At 40.2% G+C, this 11965-nt stretch overlaps 1 protein-coding gene across 1 annotated transcript; it reads left to right on the forward strand.

Moving 5' to 3' along the window:
• Positions 1-604: 604 nt before the first annotated feature.
• LOC125265299 (pollen-specific leucine-rich repeat extensin-like protein 1) lies at positions 605-3081 on the forward strand. Its single transcript, XM_048185426.1, has 4 exons — positions 605-875; positions 1146-1277; positions 1837-1974; positions 2218-3081. Exons 1-4 carry the CDS (start codon positions 791-793, stop codon positions 2985-2987), a joined length of 1125 nt encoding a protein of 374 aa, XP_048041383.1. The 5' UTR covers positions 605-790; the 3' UTR covers positions 2988-3081.
• Positions 3082-11965: the final 8884 nt, after the last annotated feature.

Genomic DNA, 11965 nt, shown 5'->3' on the forward strand with positions numbered 1-11965 from the left:
AAATCTTGTTAGTGTCTTCTGCTAGTTAGTGAATAATTAAAGAACTACCCAAACTGCTAAACAAGAGATTGGAGATTAAAATAATATCAGATTTGTCTCATTTTAAATAAACACAAAAAATATAGATAAAAAATTAGCTTAATACATACTTTTGCTATTGTTAAATAAATGTTCAGTGATATCTCCCAAAGATTTCTGAATTTTGGCTTAATTTTTTCTTTATATATTGTCGATATGGCAACTAGTAAATACGCTAAGTTTCTTCATGCTAGCATGTGTGGAAGTATTTAAACCATGTGTGTTACAACTAACCCAGCGTTAGTTTGTGACCCGCGCTCCCCTACTCAATATAAATAAATCGAAAGGAGAAACTACGAGCATACAACGTCGTAGTTCTTCTGTTGTCTATTAAGTCATGAAATAACCAAAAAGGTTATTTCAATAACCAAAATTTTTATTATATATTATATATAATATATTATAATATATTGTACTCAGCACTCTGCTCCAACCCTAATCAAACTCACCTGAACAAGCTAATCAATTTCTTCAATATTAGGTTAATAGAAGCTACAGGCAGGTGAGATTCATCAGGGTTGGAGTTGCCCAGACCTCCTTAGCTCTTTAAAAACGCGTTTTCAAAAACTCTTTTTACAGCGATTTATGTTGTGGGATTCAGCAGCACGTGTTTTTATTGCAGTTTTGTGTGCCTCGCTGTCTGCTCCTCCTGACTTGCTAATTCAACGCTTCTTCCAGCAGAGTTTACTGTGTGAGACCGCAGGTCGAGAGGATGACAGCACGAGCGTACTGCTCGTTGGGTGCTGTTTTATTGTGTCTGTCTGCATGTTGGAGCACAGCGGACACTGCAGTCGCAGGTGAGATGTTTTAGCTTCAATGCACAGCCCGAAAAAAAAGTGCCTTTAAAAATGACTTTTTTGTTTTTCTTTCAACACGTGCGATACATTTTGTTACAATAGTAAACTTATCAACAACATATGTACTGGCCATGTCTTCTGTCAGCGTTCTGCTTCTCTTACACACCTTACCAGTAGTGGGGTGGGTTGTAACCGCACTCTTTGTCAATAGCAAACAATTAAAGCACTCGCTGGTCTCCCCTAACGATCCTCTTGAATCCTCTTCTGTAGTGTCCGGTCAGTGTCCGGCGAAGCTGATGGTTGTGCCATCCCTTAAAGGATGTACTTCTGATAGAGACTGCTCTGGAGGACACAAATGCTGCCGATTTGACTGTGGACCTGTGTGCGTGCCACCTGTTTTCAGTGAGTTTCAATTAATGATGGATGCGAGGTCTTCCAAAAGTAACTCTGGAAAAAAAGTGCTCACAGAGACTGCTAGTAAGTTTCATGAATAATTGCAAAGAAACCGATGCACTGAACTAAACCCGAGTTTCTGAGTATCGGTTCATTTATGAGGCGCTCCTTTTCATGTGCAACAAAGGTGATCGCGCCGGCGCCTCCATGTCATGATGATTTTGTCTGCTATATTTGCGTCTTTATATTGGTTGATGAAACATGGATAAATTGTACTTTAATTTATACATAACGGAATTTTAAAGGGAGGCTTTCTACAAAACTTAATGAAATGGTCAATCATATCTGACAATGTCTCCTGAATATATTTTGTAACATGAAGACAAATATATATTTGCACTTTTTCGATCGTCCGTTAACAGATTTTTGAAGGATGGTGCAAAATTATAAAAAAAAAAAAGAGAATGAGAATGAGAAATTGCTTTGCTGTAGCCTACACAAGACTAATAAATTGTGAATGAGACATTGTGTTCAGTGACCATGTTTTTGTCACGTGTCTGTATAACAGCAAAGCCAGGAGAGTGTCCAAGTAAAAACTCTGGAGCAGTAAAGTGTGGCGACTTGTGTGCTTATGACAGTGACTGTCCGAACAATGAGAAATGCTGCAGTAGTGGATGTGGACATCAGTGTATGGCTCCATGTACAGGTATATATATTTATGTAGTGTTTGGCTCTGCTTTCTTTTTTTTTTTTTTTTTTTTTTTTTCCCTTTGGCCCTTTCAAGCACAGGATGGCTTTACAAAATTAATAAAGCTGATTTAATAATTATAGCCTACAATTCACGCCGTAAGCAAGACTTGCTAATCATGCTTTGCAAGTTTTATGCTGTATATCTGATACTGAATGCTGCTAAGTGAACTGACTAAAGCTGACATCTGTATCCCTCCAGGGATGCCTGCCGCCGAACCACCCAAGCCTCCAGTAAAGCCCGCCGAACCGCCCAAGCCTCCAGTGAAGCCCGCCGAACCACAAAAGCCTGCTGAACCGCCCAAGCCTCCAGTGAAGCCCGCCGAACCGCCCAAGCCTCCAGTGAAGCCTGCCGAACCACAAAAGCCTGCTGAACCGCCCAAGCCTCCAGTGAAGCCTGCTGAACCACAAAAGCCTGCTGAACCGCCCAAGCCTCCAGTGAAGCCCGCCGAACCGCCCAAACCTCCAGTGAAGCCCGCCGAACCGCCCAAGCCTCCAGTGAAGCCTGCCGAACCGCCCAAGCCCGCCGAACCGCCCAAGCCTCCAGTGAAGCCCGCCGAACCGCCCAAGCCTCCAGTGAAGCCCGCCGAACCACCCAAACCTGCCGCCGAACCACCCAAGCCTGCCGCCGAACTGCCCGAGCCTCCAGTGTATGCTGAAAATTGTCAAACTTGCGGCCGCGGGGATGACGGCGGGCGCGGGCGCGGGCGCGGCCACGGGCACGATGGCGGCCACGGGCACGGCCACGGGCACGGCCACGACCGCGAGCACGGGCACGATGGCGACCGCGGGGACGACCGCGAGCACGGGCACGATGGCGACCGCGGGGACGACCGCGAGCACGGGCACGATGGCGACCGCGGGGACGGGCACGGGGACGATGGCGACCGTGGCCACGGGCACGATGGTGATCACAAGTCACGTGACCGTGGCAGCTGTGGTCAAGGAGGTCAATGCAGTGGCTGTCAGTAGTGGTGAAATCTTGGGTACTAGTTCTTAAAGATCAATTTAGTGCTTGATTCATGTTTTCCGTGTTTATCACCAAATAAATCTTATGTTTAGTGAATTGTCTTTCTGCACTTTTTTTTTTTTTTTTTTTTTTTCAAATTTGAAATCAAGTTTGAAAGCATAGTTTGCCCAACACAATTTTAGAACATGGAGGAATATCACAACCCTAAATCACAGCAGCTACAGCATACAGTACATTTATCTTTGTAGAAATGTGTAATATGTAAACTGAGAATTCACATGCAGTTTGTTGGGGAAGAGCAATAGGAAAATGGAATGTGTGCATAAGAATGATTTATACAAGTATGTGGTGAGAAATGAACAAGCAACTTTTCAGTTTGCATGTATTACTGTAAACAAATACAAATGTTACTCTTCCTTTGTTTATACAGATTGAGACAGTTGGTAAAACTGTATGATAAAGCTCAGTGTGACACACGAGAGCATTCAGCTAGATTCAACTGACTTTCTTGTACAGAAAGCAGTTACAAAAGTAGAAAACATTTGTGTATGTAACATTTCATGGTGAGAGAACAGTCTCAATTTTGGTCAGTGTGGCTCACACAGTGACGACACACTTATTTTGGTGCCAACTTTGACACAGCTGTGTCCCAGTTCAGGGGCTGCGCACTTCGGAGTGCATGAAAGGGGTGTGGCTTTGGAGTGGAGGGTTGCCAGGTCTGCGCAACAAAACCATCAAGTATCCCAATCCTAGACCGTTACATGGCTAGCGGCTGTGTGACAGACCGCTGACAGTTGACGTTTGTGTGTGCATTTTAAAGATTTATGACTTTAAATAGGCGTTTTGATATGCTTCACTGCCGACAATGACTAGTCTGGGTAAACCCAGCCGATCTGCCTGCGATTTGATTTCGCTCAGCAACTCAGTCTGGAAGCCTGTGCATTCATTTCTGCTGCGCTGTTACACTTTTGCGGGAACCAATCACAGACTGGCTTATCCACCTTGCTCGCTATTGGCGGGTATAACACGATGACGATAGAGAAGCGACGGCAAGCAGCTTTCAAACTCTATCTGATCTACCTGTCTCTCCAAAATAACAATGCACAATCACAGTAACGCCGATTGTGTTAAGCATTTGCCTTATCTGAGAGAAATGCAGTAGAGCGTTGATACGACAGTCTCTTCATAGGAAGATTACAAACGGCGATTGATGACTCACGACGATTCTCTGCTGCTATTCTGGTGGTTTGCTTCACGATGTGAGTACAGGACTCTTTTACTTCAATGTCCCTTGATGGTAGACAACATTTTTATTATTTGCTCTATATGTTTCGTCTCCCTGCTTCTTGAATCTTGCACCGCCTGAGCTGACTGGGATTCTTTTTGGTTGTCATGACAATGACGTAGTTTAGGGCGGCTATATTCCGCGTTCATTTACACTGAATCAGAACAGTATCAGAGTCGCCTTTAAACTCTCGACGATGCTGAATGACTTCTTTAGTTAGCAAACAAATTGCTCGAGTGGGTGTAAATACAGATCACTTTCATGTTTTTTTGCACAACCTGCAAAAATCGCTCGATGCCATTGCTGCTTCTGCAAACCGCGGATCAATGCTACAAACCTATACAAACTAAACCTGCGTCTCAATCAGCTCCCTAGGTCGTGAATCAGTATATCATGAAATTGAATGTGGCTGATTCCCTGATCAGTGCCCTTACTACTGAACTAGGGAGCTGATTGAGACACACGGTAAACCTGTCTGGAGTTTTCACATCCCTCTGCAAAGTACGTCACCCGGATCGTTGATCTGATTGGTTGAAGGACTATCCAATTGCGTGACTAATGCTCGTTGATCACGCCTCTTGTGCGGTAGGAAATACATAGCAAACTCCCCAGACAAATGTTCAATTTTAAATTGAGCTTGGTCTGGTGATAGCCAGACTACACCAGCAGCACAAGTAATGCGAAAAAATATGTCGAGTGATTAAACTTATCGGAATTCAAATGTCTCTTCAACTTGGTCTGTGACCAATCAGATTTTGTTGCTCACTGCCTTCAGCCAATCAGAGCTGCTGACGTCACGGTCGTCGTCTGAATCCCCTCGCTCAGTCACTCAGGTGAAGTATAATGTCGCAATGTATAATTTATTTAATAAAACACTGAAAGCGCAATACATCGCTCAATCTTGGGGATTCTGACCAGTTCAATCAAGTGACATCGCAGACTGACCGTGATGGCGACGACAACCGATAATCTAATGGCCTACGCGATCCTGAAAGAACCGGAGAAAAGTGCTGCTATTGGGAGGTGAGTTGTAGTCTACCAGTTAACAAACTTTATTTTATTTTCTTTAACAAACGGAGAGCGATATTTCGGCTTGATATCTCCTTTTTGAGTTTTTGTGTGGTGGTTTATGACACATGTTTGTATGCAGCACCAAAACAGATTGGTCAAATCGGCCCGTATTCTGTACGATATTAATTCATAAAGTGTTTTATGCTTGACTATGTACCGAAAACAACATCGACATGCCATTCTGAAACAGTTCCCTGCTGCTAATCCTCATTTACTGTTCAAAAATAGTATTGGTTCAATGTAGGATTTAGACAGACTAAACGTGAATAAAGAGTTGAACATGCTGTCTTTTATCTTTGGTATATTCTGTCAACAGATGCTGTTCTTCACGAGTCTCTGTGGTCATCATTGTGCCATCAGACACAATGAGAAGCTCATCAGAAAATGGAATATAATGTGTCATTTGTATTTGTGTATAGAGGGTCACCATGGTCCAATTTTTTTTTTCTTTAATGAAAAACATGGTAAGTTTTGCTGAATCTAAGTTTAAATAAAAACTATTGGATTTGTCAATGAAATATGCCTCTTCATTAGTGATGTTGTTACATTTATTTATTTTAATGGCCTTGAAAACAAATGCATTCAACTTTGGGAAAATGTTAAACTGTATTTAAATAGTAGCACAACTGTATTGTGTGAGATTATGTAATTCAAAGTACAGTAGTCAACAGTTGAAGTGGATCAAAAATTCAGCAAAGTTGTCCTAAGAAGAAGGTTTTAGGACAACTTTGATTAAAGGTTTTGATCCGCTTCAAATGTTGACTATATTATACAAAGTATAAGTAATAACAAAGTGTATTGTTATTGACTGCAAAATGTGTAATGTTTAATATTTGGAATAAGCCAAAGGTACTGAGCATACAGTATATAGCCTACTATTACCTGTAAAATAATACATTCAGTGTATATTGCTTGTGTTTTCGGAAGACACTCAGATAAATCACAAATAAAGTGTACTTATAACACAAAGTGTACTCATAACAGAAATAAATTATACTTATAACACAAAAGTATACTTATAACAGAAATAAAGTATATTTATAATACAACGTATATTATAACAAAAAATATACTTTTAACACAAATAAAGTATACTTATAACACAAATTAAGTACACTTTAATATCACTAATCAAGCATGTAATTAGTCCCTACACAGACATATACTTAAAGTGTACTAAGTATACTTGAAGTTGTTCCAATTTAGCACACATAAGTATACTAAATATACTTAAAGTTGTATTTTAATACTACTTTATTTCAACTTAAATATAGTTAGTACAAAATTAGTTGTTTCAAAATAGCACACTTTAAATGAACTAATCATTAACACACTTGAAATATACTAATAATTAGTCTTGCTGCAAGTACTTAGTATACTTTTTTTTCACTAGGGTGTACTGCTCGTTGGGTGCTGCTTTATTGTGTCTGTCTGCATGTTGGAGCACAGCGGACACTGCAGTCGCAGGTGAGATGTTTTAGCTTCAATGCACAGCCCGAAAAAAAAAAGTGCCTTTAAAAATGACTTTTGTTTTTCTTTCAACACGTGCAATACATTTTGTTACAATAGTAAACTTATCAACAACATGTACTGGCCATGTCTTCTGTCAGCGTTCTGCTTCTCTTACACACCTTAGTAGTGGGGTGGGTTGTAACCGCACTCTTTATCAACAGCAAACAATTAAAGCACTCGCTGGTCTCCCCTAACGATCCTCTTGAATCCTCTTCTGTAGTGTCCGGTCAGTGTCCGGCGAAGCTGATATTTGTTTTCAGACCAGCACGCCCATGGGTGCACAAATGGGCTCAAATGCATTTGCCATTTAAACAACATGGCACAGGATGTGAAAATGAGAACTGCTTCGGGCCGAAGAGCTGCATTGCGCCAGATGTATGATAGAGCCCCAGATTTCAACTTTGGGTTTTGTTGGATCAGTTAACTAGTGTTTGTTGGGTAAAGGCAGGCATACACTGTGCGCTTTTCGTCCGATTTTGAGCCGAATTCTGACTCGCGCGACTCTTTTTTTGAGTCGGGCCGATTTTCAGCTTTGTCGTGTGTCGTTTGTCGTGCAGTGTACATGGGGAAACGAGTGACAATAAACCTCTCCCGACTGGCAATCGCATGGTCGGATGAAGTTCTGGCATGTCAGAAATGTGGTCGCCCCTCGTGAGGATATCGCACAGTTGAAGCAGAGCTACGAACCGATTTGCCTAAACTCTGTTTTTCCCCCCACTGCGCCTGCGCGAAAAAAGAAATTAGACCAAACTTCAATGCAGCAAGAAAGAAAACGAAAAGAGGGAGATCTTTAAGTTCTGTAGCTATCAAACTACCCACACAGCAGGAGACTCCTAGGCGGATCCGCATTCAAGTCGCCAAACCCGCGTGACTGTCACATTCGTTTTGGCGCCGCACAGAGGATCAGCTCCGCCTCTGGGCGGCGCCGTTAATTCTGTCAATCAGCGGATCCTGAGCGGACCCATGTCGGATCCTTGGAAACGCGCCTTTACTTTAACGATTGTATCAATTTGCGGGTCCCAAACGGACCCGCCGCGGAGGTAAGGTTTTAATCGCGGATGCAGCGCGGAGCCACGGCGGGTCCGCGATCTGCCTTCGTTGCAGATCCGTCAAGGTCAAAGGTCAAAGGCACTGCGCGCAAGTGGACGCCGATACCATAGACATCATATAGGTAGACGCCCTATTGGCCACTGGGCGCCGAGATTTGCGGCCGCCATCTTAGACCGGTCGTACTCCTAAGCTGCGTCCCAATTCGCCTACTTATACGACGTCCTAAAAGCATTTACTGTTTTTGTAAAGAAAAAGTACATACTGTTGAGTGTGTAGCAGAAGAGTAGACAAGCTTTGGGACATACTACCGTCATAACTGCGTCTTTAACGGACGTTATGTCGCTTATTTACGCAACCTGTAACTGTTTAAACTACCCTGTCAATCATCTTGTCACAGTTAAAATCCTCCACATTGAATTAAATTTATTTTCCTACCGTTTCGGAGAGATGTAGTCGCACGTTGATCTGCCAGTCATGGGTCTTTCATGCAATAACTCCTCATCTTTGCATAATGATGCATTTAAAAGTTGACCAAACGCATCGTTATAAATGTTCACAATGCTGTTGCAGATTAAATATAATGTGGATAACATTTAATAAATATATTTTCGTCAGGTTATATTGATTATTAATTATTCAAGCCCCTTTATCTTAACCGCTCTGCTTAACCGTCGGACCTCGCAAGTGTTTTCCACATAATTAGCCTACTATTCAGATCAGAAGGAAGTTCGAAAGCACAAGAATGCGCTCAATGCACGAAACTTACTTTTAGCGTTAGGTAACGTTAAGTGCCTATTATCAACACAATCCAATCTGAATTTAATACATACATTGTTCGACCGGACAAAATAGTTATTTGTGTTTGTGCACGTGATATCAGGAAGCATACACACATGACGGCAAAGCGCAAATCGAGTTACTTCTGCTAGTATTACTAAAATATCGTATTTTACTGCAACTATCTGTTTCTGCTTCTTTATTATATCTATACTGTGTGATTTATAAATTACCTTATATCCTACATCACACATTTTGATTTTGGACGTCTGGTCACTTTATATCTTATTATATCAGACTATTATATAACTGTTAAGTCTACTATGAATATTAAAATACATTCAACAATGTGTCCTGTATCATAGCTACATGAATTACCTTTGCAGCAAAAAAACCCGAGTCAAAATCAGTTAGGTATTCTGTGAGATATGATTAATTAAATGCGCTGACAGCTCATTGCACCTGTCAAACAAGTTACACTGAGTGGAGCTGGCGACCGATCCAAGATGGCGGCTCCACGGCTCGTCCGTGCCAATAGGTAGTAGCATTCGATAGGGCGTCTAGCTATATGTCTATGGCCGATACGGGTCCGTTCGCAGATACGTTCCGGAAGCCGCGATACCTCCGCGGCCGATCCGCCACGGAGTCCTTTTGCTGTGTGGGTAGCTGCAATTTAGCAAAATGTTGCTTACCTCCAGTTCGTGTTGCATAATGGATAAACCCACGTCTTTCAAGCCACCTGGGTGTACATAACCGGTGCCTCTTGTATTAATTTACTTGATCATTAATTTATATGTTTCGCTTTTCACTTTCTATTTACTCATGTAGGCTATTTAATATTCACTTTATTTTATTAAAGGCGGAAATGTGAACTGTTGTCCATCATTTGGCAATTGGTGATAAAGAAAAATGTCACGTCGCAATATAGGATTTTTTTCCATTTTAAACCAGGAAGGCGAGTCAGTGTCTACTTTATATTACACAAGCAATGTGCAAACTTTGCGCGATAGTTATGCCGATGAAGACGTCTCAATCCCCTGTCAATTATTCACCAGCCTTTACAAAAAAATAAAAGTAAAACCACGAGCTTTCGGTGCATATTCTCTCAGAGACAACGAGAGATAAATCCTACTTCAACCTGATAACGGTAGGCTATATATTTAATTTATTTTCTTAATATTTCTCTTGTGGCCCATAAACTGTATGTAGTGGGTGAAAAAATGAGAAGAGAAGTATTTCGTATTAAACAGGTTGTTTTTGAAGTGAAGCTGCTTTTCATTGACTGATTATTGCAGTCTTCGAACACATAGGCTACTGTTAATAATTTTAATTATATGCCTTTAATTCATTGTATAAATGTCTTTAAATAATTTTCAGTGATGAGTAATTATAAGCTAATCAAATCTTTTATTATTCTCTCAGCGCGTCAGTTATGCGGTGATGCGCTATGAAATATTGCGGGCCAAATGAATTGTAATATCAATTTAATATTAAATAGGCCTACCCTATACTACTACTACTACTACTACTAATAATAATAATAATAATAGGCTAATTATTATTATTATTATTATTTAATATATGAATTGGAAATGCTAAATCCTCTTGATATCCATAGCTGATGCTTTTGACAATATCTCTGGAAACATATTGTCAATCGGCGCATCCCAGTACGTGGGTTTATCGTGCATATTTCAAACGCATAGTGTGAGCAGTCAAGTCACGTCTCGACCATCGGACCGCATAGTGTGAGCACATAAATCGTGCGTTTTGGCTTTCCATCGCACGCGATCTACTCTTACAGTGTGAGTTGGTAACCTTGCTGAAATCGCACAGATATCGCACAGTGTATGCTCGCCTGAACATGGCGTGTTTCCTGATACAGCTCGATCATAAGAGACAGTATTGAAGAAGAGTTTGGAGGAATGTTATTGATTTATAAGCTGTTACAATTGATCTGTTATTTTTCTTAATCTTAAATTTGTTATGTATTAAAGTATCCAAGGGGCCATTTACACAGAACGAGTTTTGTTGCGTTTAAAAACGCGAGACGCTACAATAGACAAAATGCACTTGTGTAAATACATTGATTTGTTTACCCCTGAGATCCTGATTTCTGAATTGTGAGTTTCTGCATATTCAAGCAAGGCTCTTTATAGTTTTAGTTGGTTTGGTTTAAAGTTGTGAATAATGTTTTAAAATGCATATGGAGAAAATGAATGGAAATACCTCCCACCACCACTAACACTATACACAAAGTGACTCGAAGGCAATGGTTTCACATTTAGTATGCAGCTTTATTCATTTTAGTAAACGCAATAACCCATTTTATTTTTTTAGTCCAAAGTATCATATTTTCACACCACATGCTTTCTAGAGAATTATGGCAATGGCACATATCCATCACCTCACAGCAAGTAACCACCATGAAAGAATAAATGTTTTAATCTGAAGCTGCTCATACAATAACATGAACATTGAGCAGTTTGTGTCATTTTACATAGGCCTATTGTTAAATTTAAGGATGGATGTGTCTGTAATTATAAGTTAATAAATATAAAAAAATTATAGGAGTACTTTAGAAGCATCAAAATGTTTACTTTTTTTTTTTTTCCAGAGCATCTTTCATACTGCCCTTTGTTAAGATTATTACAATACATCATATAAACACAGAGGATTGTCCTGTATTACTTGCAAGAGTTTATGTGAGCATTGAGATCATTCTAATAAAAAAAAAAAAAAAACAGAAAAAGATGCTCAGTCTCAAATACATATTTCAGTTTCAAAAATGAATGGCATGCTATAGTGTGCATTACGTTTTTATTTATTTTTATTTTTTTTTAATTTTGTCATGTTTAACATAACTTCAAGATGGTGAAATAATACACACCTAAAATGAAACTGAGAGTACTAACAAATCCCAACATGAGCCAAACAGCTTTTCAGAACTAGTTTTGTGAAATGTTTAGTGTTACAATTTTATTTTTACATTGCCATCTAAAGTCTTATCTAAGGGTCTAGAGAGCAGGTTAATACAGCAGTATAGTGCAGATATTTATCTCATAAAATGTGAGCGAGACAGAAGATATAACCTCAATTATGGTTGGTTTTGACCTCTAATGATAATGGTCAAGGAGTTTGGAAGTACAAAATATCCTAAATAGCTGGAAATTCCAACTTGAGCAAATTTATTCTTAATCTTTGCTTAATCGTATTCTTTGTTTTGCATATTTCGCAATTCCATACCAGTGTAGCTGACGCTGATGGGTCAGCTGTGGGTTATGT

This window comes from Megalobrama amblycephala, linkage group LG3 (assembly GCF_018812025.1).
Source record: "Megalobrama amblycephala isolate DHTTF-2021 linkage group LG3, ASM1881202v1, whole genome shotgun sequence".
Classification (NCBI taxonomy): domain Eukaryota; kingdom Metazoa; phylum Chordata; class Actinopteri; order Cypriniformes; family Xenocyprididae; genus Megalobrama; species Megalobrama amblycephala.

What these genes read in the sequence shown, in the direction of transcription:
- LOC125265299 (XM_048185426.1), top strand. Translation starts at nt 791, where the DNA reads ATGACAGCACGAGCGTACTGCTCGTTGGGTGCTGTTTTATTGTGTCTG. An exon ending in AGCGGACACTGCAGTCGCAG is followed by an intron (nt 876 to 1,145) that starts GTGAGATGTTTT and finishes CCTCTTCTGTAG; the next exon opens with TGTCCGGTCAGTGTCCGGCG. An exon ending in GTGTATGGCTCCATGTACAG is followed by an intron (nt 1,975 to 2,217) that starts GTATATATATTT and finishes GTATCCCTCCAG; the next exon opens with GGATGCCTGCCGCCGAACCA.